General features: G+C 45.5%; 1 protein-coding gene across 1 annotated transcript; it reads right to left on the bottom strand.

Moving 5' to 3' along the window:
- Window positions 1–3,599: 3,599 nt before the first annotated feature.
- Window positions 3,600–10,022, bottom strand: LOC123426658. The gene is made up of 5 exons (XM_045110522.1): window positions 9,794–10,022; window positions 5,063–5,316; window positions 4,743–4,954; window positions 4,380–4,641; window positions 3,600–4,265 (listed from the first exon to the last, which is right to left on the bottom strand). The coding sequence occupies exons 1-5, from the start codon at window positions 9,843–9,845 to the stop codon at window positions 3,969–3,971; spliced, it is 1,077 nt and encodes a 358-aa protein (XP_044966457.1). The 5' UTR covers window positions 9,846–10,022; the 3' UTR covers window positions 3,600–3,968.
- Between the last annotated feature and the right edge of the window lie 11,915 nt (window positions 10,023–21,937).

Raw genomic sequence — 21,937 nt, 5'->3', positions numbered from 1 at the left:
TGGGTCTCCCTATAATTATCATCGAATATCATTGAAGGGCTGAACTACAAGACGATGTCGTATCCAAGACGGAAACCTCCTAGGTCGTTGCATGCATTCCAAGCCCCGAAGATGGATTCGGCTTGTTTACTCCCTGACATAACCGACATTGTGTAATCCTAGGTACCCCTGGTGTCTATATGAACCAAGGGATTTTAGCTCACAAGACATGTTAAGATCAATACTCCTAGGGTTTATACCACAACATACGATCTCGAGGTAGATCAACTTTGTACTCAATACTCCATTATCAATATAAACAAGAGCAGGACATAGGGTTTTACCACCATCAAGAGGGCCCGAACCTGGGTAAACATTGTGTCTCTTGTCTCATGTTACCCATCAATCCAAGATCCACAGTTCGGGACCCCTACTCGAGATCTGCTGGTTTTGACACCGACAGAGCTCTTCTTTGTTCTTGAGTGACATTTCATGAGAGGCATTCCTTGGGACTTCCATTGGCTTGAAATATTGGTATTTTGGCATCATTTGGATCAATGTACACACATTGTTGTACTTTTCATCCAAGTCTCTAAGTATCTTTTGATGATGAATCTCATTTGCGATGAGAGCTAGCCTAGAGGATATTTTCGTGACTCCTTCACCACTATTCATATTCAACTTGTCAAGTTGAATTTGGAGCATTGTAAAGTTAGATTCCTTGACATACTCGGTACCTTTGTGCATATAAACCAATGTATTCCATATTTCCTTTGCATTCTTAAGGAGGCTTATCTTGTTGAACTCTTCGGGACACAAACCGTTGGAGAGTATGCCACATTCTTGAGAATTGTATTACAACATCTTAAACTCTTTCGCGATTTCTTTAGTATATGGTTCTTTTCCATCCTTAAAGTAGTAACCTTGCAAGCCAACACGAATAACATCCCAAATGTGGGATATGACCAAGAATATGCATTTTCATCTTATGCTTCCAACTAGCAAAATTAGTACCATCAAAGTAAGGACCTTTACGGTGATAATTTCCCTCATTAGATGTCATGCTCTCTTTGGGGTTTAAACCAAAGAAATGATGATCAAATCACTAATACCATCTGTAGGATCAAAAGTAGGTCTAGAGGGGTGGGGGTTCATTAGACTAATTGACCAATAAAAACCTAGCATTTTCCCAGTTTTAGTTCTTGGCAGATTTTAGCAATTCTAGCAAGTCTACAAGCACCCTACACATTCAAGTATAATGTAGTGGCAATTTAAATTAAACACTTTGCATATGAAAGTAGAGAAAAGGTTTGGAGATAATCAAATACAGTGAAGACATGGTGATTTTGGCGTGGTTCCGATAGGTGGTGCTATCGTACGTCCACGCTAAGGGAGACTTAACCCCACGAAAGGTAACGACTAAGTGAGTCCAAGGAGGGCTCCATGAAGAAGCAACCCTTGTCTATGCCATCATGGCTTACTTCCACGAAGGACTAGCCTCACTCGGGGTAGATCTTCACGACGTAGGCGATCTCTTTGCGTTTACAAACTCCTTGATTCAACTCCACAATCTTGGAGGAACCCAAGTGTCATGTAATAGATGTTATTTTGGATGATGAACTCCTTGATCTTTTTCTTGAAAAGATAGTTCATCAACACTCAAACACCCTCTCACAGATTTTGGCTATGTAGTAGGAGAGGGATTAGATTGGAAAGAGACTTGGGGAGGCTAGAGATAAATGATCAAAGGTTGGAGTTGAATCCTCTTGATTTGAACACAAGGGTAGGTGGTTCTCTCTCAGAAAATGATACGAGAAGTGGTACCTTTGAACTGGTTTGTCTCCGAGAGTTGGTAGAATTTGTGGGGGTATATACAGGCAACACCAAAAATCCAACTATTATACACCTTTATGCACTACTCGGTGTGATCGGGTGAAAATGACTAGTACACAAGGTTTGAATTTTAGGCTTGTCGGTGAGACCGGATGAAACCTCCCGGTGGGACCGAATGATGATGACCTAAGAACTATCCACTTTTTGGTGTCACCGATTGAAACCACTTGAAATTCCAAAATGAAATGAATTGGTAACAGGAGGTTGGCAAGTGCTCTTCATAGGATCGGAGGGCCAACTCGGTGAGACGGAGGTGCTAGGATTTAGGAAGCGGCAATGTCACCTTGGTGGGTCTGGGTGTATGTGTTTCGATGGGACCGAAATTGACTTTAGGGGTTTTGACATAGATGAATGTCAGAGTGTGACTGGGGATTTTGGAGAAATATCACTAAGCACTTGAGCAGTTAGACCATGATCAAAATCTCACCCTCTTTTAATAGTATTGTCTTTCTTATGAACTCAATGAGATCTTTGATCACTTAGCCAAAAATTAAGAGTCTTGAAGATTTGCCAACCCATGTCTTTTGTATTTCGAGGGCTCCACATTCACATCCCTTTGCCGTACCTAAATGGAACTTCCTAAAATATCGTTTCAGTGGGCATTAGTTCAATGATGTATATATTGTTACGAATTATCAAAACCGCACTTTCACATGACCTAGAGATAAGTAGAAGGTGAAGACCATTGGATTTTTTGTCGATCTGACTTTCATCGATTGGATCATGTAAACACAACCTTTTTTATTGTTGAAAAGGGGAGATTCTTCTTCGGTTACATTGATCAAAAACTAACCTTCGACTATAGCTTAAAGTGGACTATCACTAGCTCTTCAAAGTCAAAATCTTAGGTATAGGCAACGACATTGTTATCTAGACAACACTACGAGGAGATTCTATAAGATGTTGTTGAAGGCCTTTGATCTTATTCATTCACAAGTTGGACCCAGTTGCGCTTGGCAACGTAATTTACTTTTTGTATTCCAGTTTTCATAGGGTTGGCATCAACTGTAGCCTCTTTGATGGAACTCGATAACCTCTATCCATAGCAAATGAAGACCTTAATAGTAAGTCTTTACGTACTTGCATCTCATTTTGATAAAAAAAGATGTCTAGAATACAACAATTCGCCCCTCGACCAGACGTCGTTTTTCCCATCTCACAGCAACGCATGTATTGTGTCGCAGACAGAGACATATCGCCTAGTAAAGTCAAGATGCACCCCTAAAGAATTTTACTATAGTGCCCAAATAGCGGGGATGTAGGTGTGGATCACAGGAGAAAAAAACATCAACATTGAGAGCAAGTTGTCATGCGAGCGGATTCCTCCGTCGATTCAGTCTCGGAACAAATGATGATTTACATGTAGCCCTCGCAAAGTTAGACGAAAATGTTTGAATAGTGGTGTGTTGTGTGTTTGTCATGGGAGTAGCTTCAAGTTGGCGGCCCATGGTTCCGACTTGCGGTGCTTTAGACCTAGTTTAGCTACTGTATTATCTGTTTGCTTGGGTTTTAGTCCGTTTTTTTTAATTAACCGAACAGTGTCTTGCACCATTTATCTTTATAAATGAATATAGCAGCTCTTCTGTTATGGTTAAAAATAATATATAGCGGGACCTGACCGTGCAGGCAGGAGCTAGCAGGCCAAAGAGACGGGTCGGGAATGAGAGAGAGTACGCGGACCATGGACAGCGAAAGCGCTGGGCGTCTTGTGCTGTGCCATCTCCGGGTGGTGCAAGATGCCCTTCTCGGCTTGTTATTTCATTGGCTCCCCCGAAAGAGCATGGCTCCAAAACCTCCTGTGGTCCAAGTCGCCGGCGGATCGGCAGCATGCCCGGCCGTCTGCCTCATTCACGGCCCCCGGGTCACGAGTCCGTTACGAGGCCAGCTGCCCTGCCCAGCGACCCTGACCCGGGACCGGATACAATACATGCTCCCAATGGGAGACACTGTTTTCTGCACGATCTATACATGTGTTCCAGACCGAAAGAAACACTTTTATTCGGTGCCCGTGACGAGGAGCTAACCACACGGCGCGGCAAGCACCTGCACAAGAACCATACGCAGAGAACTAGAGATAGATGATGGGGAGTGGAAGGTCAGTGCTCCCCAACCAGCAGGGACTTGACGATGGCGTCGGCCATCTCCTGTGCAATGGGGAAGAGGTGCCCGGACTTTGGGAGCTCGTGGTAGACCACCCACGGGAGCCTCTCGCTGATGTACCTGGACAAGATGACCGGCACGATGTGATCCTCCGCGCCGTGCCACAGGTGCACCTTGCCTTGGCCGCCGGCGAACGGGTCCTTGAGGTCCAGGGGGCTCCAACCCCACTTCCCGAACCCGACCATCATGTCGCGGTGCAGGCAGTAGTGCTCCCCCTGCTGCCTTATCATCGGCTGCGAGACGCAGAAACGGGCCAGAGAAACGAACCGTCAGCTACACCGTGATTTTGATCCCAGCTTAGTTATGCTACTACAGTAGGTGTGAGTGACGTTTGTTACCATACGTACCATGTAGGTTCGCATTCCAAACTTCTTCATGAGCTTCGCGTCTTCCTGGGAGAGGAGTGCAGGGTTGTAGGCGATGACGCTGGAGGCCGGGAAGAGCTTCTGGGTGTTCCACCAGTAGGTCAGCCATGGCAGATGACGCGAGACCCAGACCGCCCATTGGTCCCGTGGGAGCTGCTCGTACCAGGCGTCCCGTGACACGTTCGACGGCAAACCGGACCACCAATAGTTGCCCACCGGGCCGAGAACGGCCACCCCGGAGAGCCTGTTGCACCACGGTGAAAGTGGAACAAACATTCAGACTTGAAGCGTTTGACGTTGCAGTGAACAAGGATGCACGCTGATAAGTTGTGGATGCCGTGTCACCTGTGCGGGATGTACTTGAGGCAGCTCCACATGATTTCGCCGCCCATGGAGAAGCCGACGAGGTGGAATTTGGGGCCCAGCTGCAGGTTGTCGGCGAGCTCCTCGATGTCGAGGGCGATGCTCTTCTCAGACGGTGCCGGGTCAGGGTCGCTCTCACCGTACCCAGGCCGGTCGAAGGACAGCAGGTAGACGCCCAGCTCTTGTGCCAGCTCCTGTACCAGATTTCATCAGTCCATGACGTGACAATCACTTCGTGCCAGCTTGAAGTAGATTGCTACATCCGTAAAATGATTCTCAAGATAATGATAAACAATATGTACCGGGGAGACTTGAAGCACGTCGTATCTGCACGAGTCGAATCCATGGACAAAAATGATCTTGTACTTGGCCTTCTCCTTTGGGACGCCAGATTCCAGGTATGCCAAATGCCTGCCGTCTTTGAGCTTTGTTCGTGATGCTGTAACCGGGGGGCCGCCCGGCGAGCCAACGATTTTCGGAGCCGGAGGCTGAATCTGCCTGTACAGCAACGCCGCCAGGAACACAAACAGAGCTAAAGAGAGCTTCCACGCCATACCTGTGAAATGAGAGAGCAAACACGTAACCGGTGCTGTGTCCCTGCAATTTGAATTTCGGCACCTCGTTTTTGTACAGATTGTAAAATGTCCTTTAGCTTAAGAGATGGAATGTTTCAACTTAGCTTTTGACATAAATCAGAGATGGAAGGTTTGAACATGCACCAAGTTGCAACGTCATAAGGTTCTACTAGAAGGTTTGCTATTACAGGTCCAACATGACACCAATGCTTTCGTGACATTTTCAATATCCTGGCGAGATTGTAGAACCTATTTGGAGATATTTTCATGACATTGACAGCACTAGCATTAGAATTTCTGAATACGTCTCGTTGTTGTGGACAGAATGGTGAATCAGGCATTCAGACGTTTTGAAACCATTATACCAAGAGAAAATCTCCCAAGTGATTGGCAGATTAATTAAGTCTGAAGGCATAGTTCTACCAAACCTATATGCCCTCCCTTTGTCAACTGACCATTGCAGGGAAGCAAGGGCCCTCGCGTCGCCCCCGCTAGGGCGACTCGGGCGACGGCCAAATCCTAGCCACCGGGGGTGCGCGCTCCCTCCTTCCCTCCCTCTGTCGCCGTCGGGGGACGCCGCCGGGCAATGCCCGGGGGGCGACGTCGGTGGCAGGGGACTCCCTCTCTCACGCGCGCGTCTCAAGGGTGGGGCGGGGCCCCTACACATGTGGACGCATGGACGATCTAGCCGAACGGTGGCGATGGTTGCGGCGACGATGGCGGTGGTCTGCCCTGCCTTAGACGACGAAGATTGCACGCGTGTTGGGCAGCCCGGTCACGGGCGGCGGCGTGCAGCGGCTGGCCTGGCTTGGGCAGCGGCATGATGCGGTCGGCTAGCTATGCTGCGGCGGCGCGTCATCCGGCTTCAGATCGACAGCGGCATGGAGGGCCTGGTGGATTGCTCGGCGGCACCTCGGGTCATATCTGTTCTGGCTGATGCAACCAGCGGTGGTGGTCATCTCCTCCGTTGGAGGTGGTCGGCCTGAGGCTGGATGGTTGGATCTTGAGAACCGTCATCTAGTCCCGGCTATGAGTTGGGGAGACATAGTTGCCGGTCAAAACCGAGCCGATGGCAGGCGATGGCAGCGTTCCATGTCGTTACCTTGATGAAGGCATCGTCGTGTAACTATTGTCAACCCACTTGTGTTGCTTCAGGGGAAATCCTAGGATATGGTATTCCAGATCGGATGATGGCGTCACTACGGTCTCGTTTCTCTCTTGGGAGCATCGTTTATCGAACAACGCTGAAAGATAGAGGCAGGCGGTGGAGCGGCTTCGTCTTGAACGAAGTTTCGGAGGAGATGTCAAGTCATGCCTGTCTAATAGGTGCTACAATGTGTCATGCCTGTTCGATAGGTGCTACGCACGACAGATCTTCTAGAGCCTCCGCGTTAGGATGGACAAGCGTAGGACGGTGGCGCCGTTGGGCGCCGGGGTGGCGTCTATGAATGGCTGAACTAGCAAGGATGATCCGGATTTCTCTCCTGAAGATGGGAGAACGGTTGGATGATGGTGGCGACTTCTAAAACGTGTGCTTGTAGTCTACGCTTTAGGTGTGCTGCACCGGTTGTTGATTCCAATACATCATAGGGATCGATCGGCGATGACATCGATTTTAAATATAGGGAGTGAGAGCACTCAACATTATCATGTTTGTAGACGTGAGTGATGACTTCGAGTAGCTTGATGTATATTTTTATCAAATCTTTATGAAATAATTAATAAAAATAATTGTATGCATCGATTGATAAAGAGGCTCGTGGTTCAACCTCCTTTTCCAAATAAATAGTTCTACCAAACCGTACAAAAAAATAAGGAAAATATAGTAGGTCCCATGAAACAATTAAGTATGTCGTGCATCTGTCAGCTAACAAAGAGATAAAAGGAAAAGATAAAGTAATCTATTACTACTTAGAGGGTGCTTGATACGTTTTAGTCCCATGACTAAAAGTAATGGGACTAAAACTTACTAGCCTCACCCATGCTTGGATCTAAATACTAAAGAGACTAAAATCAAGTTAATGAGCATTTATTATCCTTCCTCTCCAGACTAGTAGAGAGAGTTAAATAAGGAGATAGGGGACTAATGTACATTTTAATAAGGCATCCCCTGACTAAAAAAGTTTAGTCTCAAGACTAGTTTTAGCCCCTCTTTAATCAGGGATGCTTGAAATTTTAGCCTTTTAAAGAGACTATTTTTAGTCAGACTAAAATAAGTTTCTTGACCCTCTTAGTAGTATCATCTTAAACTATCAGTATCGAGTATAGGTTAATCCACAGTCAACACGATCCCTACATTGAATAAATAATGAAGGCTTGATTGTCTGATAGTGCTATGCCCTAAGAAAACAAATCAAGATCTGATCTTCAACGTGTAGTTCGAGATCAGCGATTCTAATGCTTCTAGCTGTACTCCTTTCATTTCCAGACAGAAGGGCTAAATCCCAAATTTTAAATCTGACGAGTGCTCCTCTTTCTCCCTCTCTCTTAAAAACGAGTGGAGACATTTGCGTATGCCCTCTCCATGACTTTAAATAGCATTTCATTGCCATAACCAGAATAATATCATGTTTAATTTTAATAATACACTAATATATAAGGGTTCTCATATTGCCCACATGTGTGGGTGTTAACAGAGTCTTGCCACACGTCTCGTGTGGTGTGTAAGAGAAACAACCCATCCGTCTATATGTGGACAAAATAGCTAACGCACACACGTCCGAACTCCTACCTCACGACCCGCACATCCGGCCTGCCACCTCGCGGTCGGACGTGCCCCCACGTGACAGTTGTCCATGGTTGCTGAACCGTGGCAATTGTTTGTTTAACTGCATTTATCATATCTGGACAACTACAGTTGTCATGGTTGCTCAACTGCAGTCGCCATGTCTAAACAACTGCATTGCCATGTAAAACTAGAAAGACAAGGCAACTGACAGGCGTGCAGACTTGTGGACGCGCGACGGCAGTTCTATCCAATTGCCATGTAACACTGAAAAATACATGACAATTGACAGGCGTGTGGACGCGCGACGACAGTTTCACTCAGTTGTCATGTAACACTGGAAAGATATGGCAATTGACAGGCATTCGGGCGTGTGGACGCGCGACGGCAGTTCCATCCAATTGTCATGTAACACTATAAAACACATGACAACTGACAGACGTGTGGGCGTGCGACAACAGTTTCACTTAGTTGTCACGTAACACTGGAAAAGGTATGATAATTGACAAGCATTCGGACGTGTGGGCGCAACGCCAGTTTCACCACACGTCGGATTGGCAGCCGCAAGCTTTGCGTGCGTGAAACAGGCCTGTGGGCGAGCTGATAAACGCCCACATACCAACTCTTTCTTACTTGATACAAAAAAATTGTCAAAAGATGTCAAGATTCGTGCAAACACACGTAAACGACAATTCATGCGTGTGGACGGATTGCAAGATACACACGTATCTTTTCTGATATATAATTGTCCACCCAAGTCACGAGGTAAACCCTCATGGGTCATGTATTCGAGCACCAAGCAACACACTCCGTCAACACTTACGTGACTTGCTAGACTTTCAAATGCAGTAATTCTTTTCCTCTGAGAAAATGACACCATATGCTTTGCAGGAAAACAACACCAGGATATAAAATTGGGAAGTGGTCAATGAAATTTCTACGACACATGTAGACTGGTATGACAATTTTGCGACAAAACTTTGAACATGGGATGCGTTCTACGAAGGGAACTGTTCTGAAGACTATGCAGTTTAGCAACAGATCTGAAAGGATAAGCAACTCTGAAGAGCTTGTAAAGAAAATTGAAAGGTCAACTATATCAGGTTCCTTTGTCAGCCAAGAAGCGGTCCAAAGCCAAAAATATAAAACAAATATGTCATCTTGGACTGCGGGTTTAATGCCCATTTTCATCGAGTAGCGCTATTGAACCATTCTCTCAAGAAAAGTAATCTAATTGGGTCACCTAGAATCAAGCAACAAAAACTGGCGTAAATTTCTGAAACCTAGCGACTATTTTATTCCCATGGGAAGCAAACTTGTACACATATTTTGCAGGGAGTCCAGGATGACTTCTTCACCCTATATAGGCGAATAACTTGCTTGCTGAACAAATTTCTGCTGAAGAGAAGTGACAAGCAGGGGGAATCAAGAATGTTAGGAAGCTAGGGATTTGTAACAGGAATTAAGTTGTGTTTTTCAACTGGTTCAGAACAAGAACTACTAATATGCAGTTGCAGGCAACAAACAGAGGTGCACTTCACTTATGACACCGCACAATCTCGCGAATAACATCTTAGTAAGAGTAAATCAAGCAATACTCGCGATCAAAGAAGCAAGAAAGCAACCAGCCGGATCACATCGTACCGCAGGTCCACAGCAACACATAAAATTGAGGTAAAACCGCCAAGCAGAGAGCTTAAACAAAGAGAGGACGGAGGGATGTGCGTGCGTACCGCCGGAGGCCGGCGCCGGCGTTGGAGGCCGCTTGGCGGCGGACTCGGCCATCGATCGGCTGCGGCGGTAGAAGGGCCGGGTGGCGAACAAGCAAGTTCCACGAGTACGACGGCGGCGGCCCTTGTCCCCCACTGCCTTGAACAACTTGCTGTGCTTCCTGACGGCCACTACTAATAACAGTAATGGCCTCTCCCGGCCTTGTATTAAAGCAGCGCAGTACACTATGGCCCCACGCCTGTAGCAGGGCCGAGACAATCTGGGTCAGAGTCGATTCCAAGGCCTCCCAAAGTGGGTATGGTATCTCTTGAAAGATACTACTCGTGACGGCAGATTTTTTGCTCAGAATGCTGTACCTCCCAGCTACAAAAAGGAAATACAAAAAAGAGTATAAATGTGTCAAAGAAGTGCGAATGGTGCAGCCCACGTCGTAAGTTTGCTATCCACAAAATGTAGACGCGGCCTTTCTTTGGGACCGAGGACATCTTCAACGGCTGATCCCTAAATTGGAGACGGCATGCATGCATGGATTAGGGAGTCGATCATCCATCCGCACCCTTTAAGCATCCGGTTAGGTCCGCTCAATTTAAAATTCAAACAGAAATCCTAGTTAGTGCATGCACGCATTTTAGGCATCACGACCGCCGTGCTTGATCAGGTGCCACCTGGTCATATTCTTTTCTCAACCGTGCGATGCAGAAGACCTGTCGTTTAGGGTAAACGTTGGGTGTCGAAAGCATGCATGCAAGCCAGGTTGTGCTTGTCGCATAAGCAAACTTATACCTCCACTAAAAGCAAGCCTCTTGTGAAGGAAAAAATCACGTTTTTTTGATTTGTGCCTTCAGAAGAAGCAAATACGTGTCTCGACAAAAAATAAATATATGCCTCACGAGGAAAATAAACAAAACATGTTCTTTTCTTTTCGAGTACCTCTCGCGGAAACAAATAAACAAGTTTCTTTTGTTGGGCGCAAAATAAGAAAACAAGTTATTTTCTTCTTGAATACCTATGAAAAACCAGGCAGAAACCAAAAGGAAAAAAACACATCTAAAACCCTAAAACGTGTAAAGAAAAATAAAATAAAACGCCGAGGAAGCGCCCAACACATGACACGTGGCGACGGTTGAGAATGCAACATTTGGCGCGCTCTCGGCCCATCAAAAGTGACCCTTGCGGTGCTCCCGCAAGGGGTACCCCTTCGTTAGTTGCTCCCCAAGATATCCTATTCTGCGCTTCACGCACCAATAGGGGTCGCTGGCGCTCGTTGTTTTTATTTGTGGGCCGCACCCCAATAGTCCTTGTTGAAAATATGCATTAGAGACAACAAAATTATATTATTTATTTCACATTCATAATTAGATATTTATATTTTATGCTATAACTGCTATGATTCTTGAATATATGATCTAGAGAAAAACCCGTAAGCATGTGTAGATTAATAAACGGCAAACATGATTCCTAGTCTTGCCTGTAGGACTAGCTCAAATGTTGCATAGTGATTATATTTTCATAGTCATAGGCATTAGTTAAGTGTAACAAGGATGCCAACAACATTGAGAATATGATGTTATAAAAAGGATCATATTAAATTGACCAAAGTTAATTTTTATACTCAAGAGATGTTATCGTCACAAGTCGACAATCATAACACATAGAGTTAATGTATGCCTAGTTCCTTAGACCATGAGAGTATCGAGTCACTTCGTACTGGACGATACACTTTGGGGTTGTTCCAACATCATCTGTAACACGGTGATCATAACGAAAATTTGCAGGTTTATTGGAAAGGATGACAAGGGGCGAGATAGCTCAACATTCGGATTAGCTTCTCTGATGGTGAGGTGATATTTTTAGGATCCTCTTAGTGTAACGTCATCCATCATCGTCTAGCCAGATACATGTGACTAGCACACAGGGATGCCGGAAAACGATGACAGGAAAGAAGAATGAAACAGGTAACGAGGAGACTAGTATAATGAGCATGTGTATGACTCATGGGGATACCTATAAATCTCAACTTCGGTTTTGTAAAGTATCGTGAAGCAAATGGAATAGCATATTGTTGGGGATATTACCTATGGTATGACACGCTCTATTGGGCCGGGTCAGGTAAACGGCGATTCTACATTCATGATTAAGATAAGCCTTGGCCCAGGGTCTGAGATGCATCAGGAGAACTCCAACAAAGAGTCAGCCAGGGCCCATGAGCCAGATGGCGGTTTAAGATTAACGGAGAAGATAAGTCGCCGAGGAGGTTTCCTAGCTTGGAAGACATGGCGGCTTAGAGATATGGAAATCCACGATTTGTAATATGTCCAGGACTTTGTAAACCCTAGTGCCTCGACTTGTATATAAAGGCGAGTCTCTAGGGAAGATATGTTAAGTTAGAATCTATCGAGAGTTAGGTCACGCGAGTTACGCCCTCCTTGTAATCGAATCCACCATTAATATACACAAAGCAGGACGTAGGCTTTTACCTCCATAGGAGGGGCCGAACCTGGGTAAACCCGAGTCTCGCTTCCGCTCACCCCCTTTGAGTCGCCACCAAGGTGCGATGGCTCACTAGTAGAAAAGAGGGCTTTGGTCCACCTGATGAAATCCCATTAGTCCCGCTTGACTTATGAACCGGGACCCATGGGGGCATCGGGCCCAGTTCGTGAGGTCAGGGCGCCGGCCGGGCCTCGTGGGCCATTGGTCCCGGTTCGTCTGGCCCCTTTAGTCCCGGTTCCACACACGAACCGGGACGAATGTGCCTTGCTCCTGGCCCACAACAATTGGTCCCGGTTTTTGGCTGGAACCGGGACCAAATGTGCTCCTTCACTCCCGGTTCCGTCCTCAGACAGGGACCAATGGTTGGCCTATATATACCACCCGACCGCGAGCAGAGCAGTCCACTGCTCTGTTTTTTTGGCCGGCCGTGGGAGAGATTTGTGGTGCTCTAGCTCACCTCCTATACACAGGAGGTGTTCGATGAAATGCCCAATCCACACTTAAGCTTTCTCCTCTCGAAGCTCCTTGTCCAAGCTTCATTTTCCTCTAGTTTTGTGTAGCTTTGGTGGTCCGTCCGTGTCCCGTCCCCGTCCTCACCGCCGTCGATCGCCCGCGCCCATCTCGGCGTCGGCACCATCGTGGTTAGTCTCTTCTTCTTATCTTCTTTCTAAAAGAAAAAAGTTCTTACTTGTATGATTTATATAGATACTTGTGTAATTTTCTTACTTCTATTATTGTTTGTTATTATATAGTGCGATGGTTTTGGTATCCGCCTTCGTCGGCCCTCGTCCTGACTATGATTCGGATGTGGTATATATTATCTTTTATAACTATTTATTTTATTTAGTGTTTAGGACAATTATGGCGACCAACGTGACATATATATTTTAATCTAGGAGGTATGTGAACCGCAAATTCCAACCCCCATAAAAATTCTTATCGAGAAGTTAAATTTGGTTGAAGAAGAAAACAATTACTTGAAAGAAAAATTACAAAGAGTTGAAGAGGAGGAGATGATATTGGAGTTGGATGTTGCCGAGGTGCATGACGATCATAAGATCAAGATGAATGCAATGCGCTTGAAGATTAGAAATATTAGAAAATAGGCCATACATACTGAGGCTTGGTATCATTATGTTGTTGGATCAATTTGTACCTTAGTTGCGGTTATGATCGCATTTGTTGTTGCATTTAAATTTAGTAGTTTCAATATATGTTCTAATCAGATGCTCTAGAGAGCTATATGTTGTGCAATAATGAGAACTATGTAAGAACGTTATGTATTTATTTTGATCACTACTATACTTTGGCTTTAATGTGATGATGAATTTCTATTAATTTGGTCACTTCTCTATTCATGATATGTTTTAATGGTTTTTAATACACGCACCCATGTGGAAAAAATGAAATAAGTTCAAAAAAATGAAATGCCTTTTGTAACACATGACTTTTCGTATGAAACCCTCATACTTCGAAAGAGATTGTCCGATTTGTACACGAAGTGCATCCAGTTTTTGCGGCAACCCTCTCAACTTTTTAGCACATGATATGTGGATGAAATGATGATACCATGCCAATTTTCAACCTATTAAGAGTTCATTTGTAGTGCTTTTAAATTTCTGGGTCATTTAGCTCCAAAAAATCAGTAAACGCATGAAAAATACCAAATGAAGTCACAAAGTGTTAAAAATTGATGATGTGGCCTTGAATGGTTCATTTTGAACATACAAAAAGTCTAGACTTCAAATAAGTTCGAAAAAATGAAATGCCTTTTGTAACAGATGAGTTTTCGTATGAAACCCTCATACTTCGAAAGAGATTGTCCGATTTGTACACAAAGTGCATCCAGTTTTTGCGGCAACCCTCTTAACTTTTTAGCACATGCTATGTGGGTGAAATGATGATACCATGCCAACTTTCAACCTATTAAGAGTTCATTTATAGTGCTTTTCATTTTCTGGGTCATTTAGCTCCAAAAAATCATGTCGAATCATGTCGAATCATGTCGAATCATCTGAAGAATAATAGATCTTGTTGGCATTTCTTGAATCATGTCGAATCATGTGAAGAATAGATCTTGTTGGAATTTCTTGAATCATGTTGAATCATGTCGAATCATGTCGAATCATGTGAAGAATAGATCTTGTTGGAATTTCTTGAATCATGTCGAATCATGTGACGATTAGATCTTGTTGGCATTTCTTGAATCATGTCGAATCATGTGAAGAATAGATCTTGTTGGCATTTCTTGAATCATGTCGAATCATGTGAAGAATAAATCTTGTTGGAATTTCTTGAATCATGTCGAATCATGTGAAGAATAGATCTTGTTGGAATTTCTTGAATCATGTGGAATCATGTCGAATCATGTGAAGAATAATAGATCTTGTTGGCATTTCTTGAATCATGTGAAGAATAGATCTTGTTGGCATTTATTGAATCATGTCGAATCATGTGTTGAATGGTGGGCAATATCACGTGTTCACCACCACTACTTGCAAAAGGAACCAAAAGGTTAGGCACATAACCTTCAGCGTTATTGAGCCGGCCCTCCCCAGATACCTCAACTGGTCTGAGCAGCCCATTGTTTGGAGTAGGGAGGATCACCCGCCACGTGTTGACAACCCTGGCGACTTAGCTTTGGTCGTGGCGCCACGGGTAGGGGGTTATACCCTCTCCAAGGTCCTCATGGACGAAGGCCGCAGCATCAACGTATTATACTATGATACTTTTCGACGGATGAATTTCTCGGAAGGCGATTTGATGCCATCCACCACGGTGTTCCACGACATTGTCCCGGGTAAGTCGGCATACCCTGTTGGGAGGATCAAGCTTAATGTGTCCTTTGGCACAGAGTCCAACTACAGGAGCGAGTCCCTCATGTTTGAGGTGGTCAAGATCAAGAGTCCTTACTACGCGCTTTTCGGTCGGCTCGCTTACACCCATTTTATGGCCCGCCCATGTTATGTCTACCGCAAGCTCAAGATGTCGGGACCTAAGGGAACTATCACGATCAGTGGAGACCAGAATATAGCTCAAGAATGCGAAGAGGGAGACGAAGCTTATGCTGAGTCGGCTTGCGCAGCTGAGGAACTCAAGTTTTATCAGGCCAATGTTGACCCCGCGGATATGACACCGCTCAAGAAACCCACGATTGATTCAGAGCCGCCCCTCAAGTTCAAGCCGACAAATGACACTAAGTTGGTGGATTTCACGCCCGGCGACTCTTCCAAGCAATTCACCATTGGGACGGGTATGGATCCCAAATAGGAAAGCGCGCTCATCGAATTCATTTGTGAGAATCGGGACATCTTCGCATGGAAACCTTCTGACATGCCTGGTGTACCGAGAGAATTTGCTGAGCACCACCTTAACATTGATCCTAAGATGAAGCCGGTTCAGCAGTATCTTCTTCGGTTTAACGAAGAAAGGCGTAAAACCATTGGGGAGGAAGTCGCCCGACTTTTGGCCGCCGGATTCATTGTCGAGGTTTGGCATCCTAAGTGGTTGGCCAATCCGGTTCTGGTACTCAAGAAGAATGGTACCTTCCGCATGTGCATTGACTACACTGACCTCAACAGGGCTTGCCCGAAAGATCCTTTCACCCTCCCTCGTATTGATCAAATCATTGACTCTACGACGGGTTGCGAGCGGCTGTGTTTCTTGGATGCTTACTCAGGATATCACCAAATCAAGATGGCTTTGGAGGATCAGGAGAAGACATCGTTCATAACCCACTTTGGAGCCTTTTGCTATGTATCTATGCCATTCACGCTCAAGAGCGCGGGGACGACTTATCAACGTTGCATCCAGAATTTTCTACACAGTCAAATTGGGCGCAATGTTCATGCCTATGCCGATGACATAGTGGTGAAATCCCAGAAGAAAGAGTCACTCTTGGAGGACCTTAAGGAGACCTTTGACAACTTGCGCGTGTATCAGATGAGGCTTAACCCGACCAAGTGTGTTTTCGGCATTCCTAAAGGAAAATTATTGGGCTTCTTGGTGTTAGAACGAGGCATTGAGGCTAACCCGGACAAAATCAAGGTGATTACTTCACTTGGCAAGCCGACCAATATCAACGAAGTTTAGTGCATGGCGGGTCGTATTGCAGCTCTAAGCCGTTTCATAAGTCGCCTTGGGGAGAAGGCCATCCCTCTTTATCAGCTGCTCAAGAAAACTGACCATTTTGTCTGGACGGATGAAGCCAACGAAGCTTTCGAGGCCTTGAAGAAACAATTTGCTGAGCCGACTGTCTTAGCTGCTCCTGTTGACAAAGAGCCTATGCTCTTGTACATTGCTACTAACTCTAAGGCAGTAAGCATAGCAGTGGTCGTCGAGTGCAGGGAAGAAGGAAAGGAATATCCGGTCCAAAGGCCGGTACACTTTGTCAGTGAAGTCCTGACCCTCTCCAAACAACGTTATCCGCACTGGCAGAAGTTGGTTTTTGGGATCTTCATGGCGACTCGAAAACTAAAGCACTATTTTCAGGAGCATCCAATCACGGTAGTGAGCTTCGTGCCTCTCGACAATATCATACAAAATCATGAAGCAACTGTGCGGATTGCTAAGTGGGCCATCAAGCTTGGTCCCCATCATGTGAAATATACGCCCGCACGGCCATGAAGTCTCAGGACTTAGTGGATTTCATCAACGATTGGACCGAGTTGCAAATTCCAGAAGACAGATCTGACCACACATAGTGGACTATCCATTTTGATGGGTCCAGGAAGTTGGAAGGCTCGGGGGCTGGCGTGGTATTAACCTCACTTCAGGGTGACAAGTTTTGTTATGTCCTCCGACTCATGTTCCCATGTACCAACAATGCGGCAGAATACGAGGCTTTGCTCCATGGGCTTAGAATCGCCAAAGAAATGAATCTCAGTCGAGTCAGATGCTTGGGCGACTCAGATGTGGTGGCACAACAAGTCTCTGGCACGTGAGATTCCAGAGACCCTTTGATGGCAGCTTACAGGCGTGCCGTGTCAGACGTGGCGGGTCACTTTCATGGTTATCAGGTTGATCATATTGACCGTCGACTCAATGAGGCAGCTGACGCTCTTTCACGACTCGGATCGCAGCGTAAGCCGGTTCCCCCTAACATCTTTTTGGATGTTTTGCATAACATGTCGGTGGAATTGCCTTCGGAAGAGGACATAGCGGTTCCTGACCCTGAGTCTCAACTTGTGGCGTCTCTCCGTGCCACTCCGGATTGGGCGGTCCCTTACATGGCATATCTAGCACGAGGTGAGTTACCTGCTGATGAGTTGCTGGCCTGCCAAATTATCCGACGATGCAATTCCATGATTATACATAAAGGCGAGTTGCACAAGCGAATCACTTCTGGAATCTTTCAAAGGTGCGTCTCGCCTGAAGAAGGGTGTGCGATTCTTAACGAGATACACACAGGTGATTGTGGTCATCACGCCGGGTCACACTCTTTGGTATCCAAAGCCTTTAGGCATGGATTTTACTGGTGGACAGCCCATGCAGAAGCTGAGGACATAGTACGCAGATGTGAAGGATGCCAAAAATTTGGGGAACAGATGCATGTGCCGGCTCAAGAACTGCGGATGATCCCAATTACATGTCCTTTTGCGGTATGGGGACTGGACATGGTTGGCCCCTTCAAGATGTCATCTAACAAAAAGACTCACCTATTGGTGGCGATTGACAAGTTTACCAAGTGGGTTGAAGTAGAGCCGGTCAGTAGTTGCGATGCAGACACGACCGTCAAGTTCCTCAAGAAGTTGATTTTTCGCTTCGGGTATCCTCATAGTATTATTATTGATAATGGTACTAATCTATCCAAAGGCGCCATGCAAGCACTTTGCGAGAAAGAGCACATCCGCCTTGATGTCTCTGCAGTTGCACACCCCCAATCTAACAGACAGGCGGAGAGGGCGAATCAAGAAATTTTGCGGGGGATCAAGCCCCGACTTATGGTGCTTGTGGAACGTACTCTGGGATGTTGGGTTGAAGAGTTACCTTCGTTTTTTTGGAGCATCAGGACCACCCCTAATTGATCTACTGGTTACACGCCCTTTTTCTTGGTCTATGGAGTTGAGGCGGTGTTACCAAGTGACGTCAGGCACGACTCGCCACGAGTCGCCGCTTATGTAGAGAAAGACAATGAGCTGACACGTCAAGATTCGTTGGACGCCTTTGATGAGGAACGCGACTTGGCAGCATCATGATTGGCGATTTAACAACAAGACCTGCGACGCTATCATAGCCACCGAGTCAAAAGCCGAGTCTTTCATGAGGGCAACTTAGTGCTCCGGTTGATTAAGGATCATACTGGTATGCATAAGTTATCCCCTCCGTGGGAAGGACCTTTTTTCGTCACCAAGAGTCTTCATAATGGTTCCTACTACGTGGTGGATCTTCACCCAGATAGGCCAACAACAGAGGTTGAAACAACCCGACCTTGGAACATTGCCCACTTGCGGCCTTACTATACTTAGAGCCACTGGCTCCTTATCTGTGTACAGAATTTAGTCATTGTAATCTTTACACACACACACACACACACACACACACACACACACACACAAATATATAGATACTCTATTAGACACACAGGGTGAGGAATAAGTTATTCTTCACCTTGGTCACGACGTAAATTTCTCACATGCATGAGGTTATTTTACGGCTATCCTTTCCTTCACGGAAGAGAGGATTTATTTTTTTGTCAGGCCGTAATCTTACCTTTTCTTTTTCTCAGGGCGTAATCTTACCTCACATAATTTCTTTTCTTACCTTTCATAACCTAACCGTGAGAGATGGGGTGAGGAATAACTATTCCTCACCCAGGGTGACGAATAGCGCGACCCTATATATATATACACACACACATATATATATATGAGAGCATGAAAAGCAATAAAGCCAGCGCCCACGAACTTTGGGGTCTCTGCCGTTTCAGCTTCTTGAGAGCATGAGCCTTTATTGTTTCATAAGTCGTCCAAGCATGGACGCTATCAGCATCAAAGAGCATAAGTCGCCATGATGCGCTTATTTCAAAACTGGATGCTGGTACGCCAAAGAGGACCAAAGTTACCACGTTGCACGGTTCAAACATAGGCATCCTGTATGGTTTTGAGAATTAAGCTGGCTTACTTGGGTGCTACTAGCTCCCAAGTCGTTTTGCAGTAAGAGCGTAAACGCTTGTGTAATCCTATGTCTGGCTCTTCCCTAATCATAGGTCACTTGGGGGCTTCTGCTCATTGATTTCAGCCTGAATACCCTCTTGGCTAGAGAAAAATTAACCCATTACAGTGGTCATACTGGACTATGTGTTTGGTGACTTGCCCTATGGTCCCATGTACTCTTGGCAAGTCAATCCACTTTTTGGACCCTCAACTTGCCTAGGTTAAAACATGAACGGTGCTAGCGGGAGCCAACCTATGGAAAATAGACAAACCATGGGTTCACCGAACCTGCTTCACTAAAGCATGACTCGCGCTTGATCAGCCGGTCTAAACAACTCAGGCTGTTGCAAAAGCCTTCCTAGGGTAGCACTAGAGTCTTGCAAACTTGTCCTACCCTGTCGTAACTCATTGAGCCGACAACCTTTATGACTACAAAGTATCTTTGTAGCATAGTCAAAGAGTTTTATAAAAACTCCATTCTAAACCGCCTCGACTCATTGAGCCGACTTATTTTTTCTTCTCTGATAAACAGGGAAAGAGATTATCTGTCAGACATGGAAAAAGCACATGGCAAGGCGATTCATATTAATGAAAGGGTGAGACTTTGTTTCAATCACAAGGTACAATTATATCATAATATTGTTTCAATCTCTAGACTATTACATGGCTCAGAAAGCCATATCAGGAGACATAACCCGACCTTGGATGATCAAGCCAAATTTCGCGGGTGATCTTCACGTCACTCCTGACTCAAGCCGCCTCCGGATTATCCTGCCTCGAGCTTTCGCCATCTTGGATCTGTAAGTCACCCAATTTGCAATTGCAATTGGTCAAGGCATGGAACTCGTCCTCGTGAGTCAAGATGGTGGACAGATCAGCATCAGAGTCAAAAGGATGCTTACGGCGCTGCAGAGTCACGACGGTGATTTCATATGAAGGAGGAGTAACCCGTTTGCTGTGCTCATCATAAGCCGCCTGATATTTGCTTAAATCCAGGCCGGCTGCCAGTTGAGTCACCGTGAAGCGCGATTCTTTTACACAGCAATGGTAATCCTCTTCAGTAAACTCTGACCCATCGTCTTTCAGCTCTGGAAATCCTCCAGTTATTTCTTCCGGCTTAAGATTTGGAGCATAGGCCAAGCACCGGCTTAAGGCGGTTAGTGCTCCTTTGCGGGCGGCTTACCTCTTCAGCTCCTCTATCTTGGGTGGGACCGTGGACAAATAGCCCAGCATGTGCTTGATGGATGTTATGGGCTCTTTGTTATCCATGACGACCTTCATAGTCATCATGCCACTAGTGTACAACTGCTCTGTCAAAGTATATATTGCCTTCAACTTCAAAATACAATCATTTTGAAGAGTGGCGGCTCGGGGACCTTCATTAAAAAGGCACGATCATAAGTCACCAGAAGATCGTACAACACGCCTTCTGAAGGAAATAATCGATACTGACCAAACACAGCATGGGCCATCTTTGAGATATGATGTTTTAAACCGGACAGCTCTTGCACGGCGGCCTTCATTTTCTCTTCGGCCTGTTCCGCCCTTTTCAGTAAGGCAGCTTGCTCAGTGTGGGCATTGCCTTCAAACTCTTTGTGCTCTGCTTTCATTTTTTCCATGTCAGCCAGTGCAAGGCGAAGCTTCTCTTCAAATTTAGCACGAGCATCCTGCTGTCCAGCCAGGCTTAGTTTCAAGCCAACCACAGTTGAGTTGGCCCGAGTCAATGATTCCTGCAAAAACATCATGGAAAGCAAGTTCCAGGACCATTGCAAGCAACATCCCTGACACTTGGGGGCTAATTTATGCTTCATTTTTTCTAAGGTAATACCTTCAAGCAAGACCCTACTCATCTTTAAAAAGATGACCCGACCCTTGGGGGCTACGGGTTGAAGCTTTTCTTCAAGTATAAGCTAAATACCCGGCTCATCTTTAAAAAGATGACCCGACCCTTGGGGGCTACGGGTTGAAGATTTTCTTCAAGTATAAGCTAAAGATCCAGCTCATCTTTAAAAAGATGACCTGACCCTTGGGGCTACGGCTTGAAGTTTTTCTTCTACTATAAGCTAAAGACACGGCTCATCTTTAAAAAGATGACCCGACCCTTGGGGGCTACAAGTTGAAGCTTTTCTTCAAGTATAAGAGAAAGACCCGGCTCATCTTTAAAAAGATGATTCGGCCCTTGGGGGCTACAGGTTGAAGCTTTTGTTCACACTACAAGAAATATGTCAACTAACAACCTTCAATATTGGTCACTGATTGGTCATTGATTTCCATTTGTGACCTTTTTATGACCAAAAACAAAAGGTCTAAAGCTGAGGGTCTTTAATGAACTATAACGACCTTTTTTCTGGATTGATCGTAGGATTTTATGACCAAACAGAAGGTCGTAGGTTTAACGACCAAATGATTTGGTCACTAGCAATCTACCCGCACCACGTCAGAGCCACCGTGGCAGGCTGACGTGGCAGAATTATAACCAAAGGAAAAGGTCGTAAATAAGAT

This window comes from Hordeum vulgare, chromosome 2H (assembly GCF_904849725.1).
Source record: "Hordeum vulgare subsp. vulgare chromosome 2H, MorexV3_pseudomolecules_assembly, whole genome shotgun sequence".
Taxonomy (NCBI): Eukaryota; Viridiplantae; Streptophyta; class Magnoliopsida; order Poales; family Poaceae; genus Hordeum; species Hordeum vulgare.
This window is presented reverse-complemented; position numbering and strand designations above follow the sequence as displayed.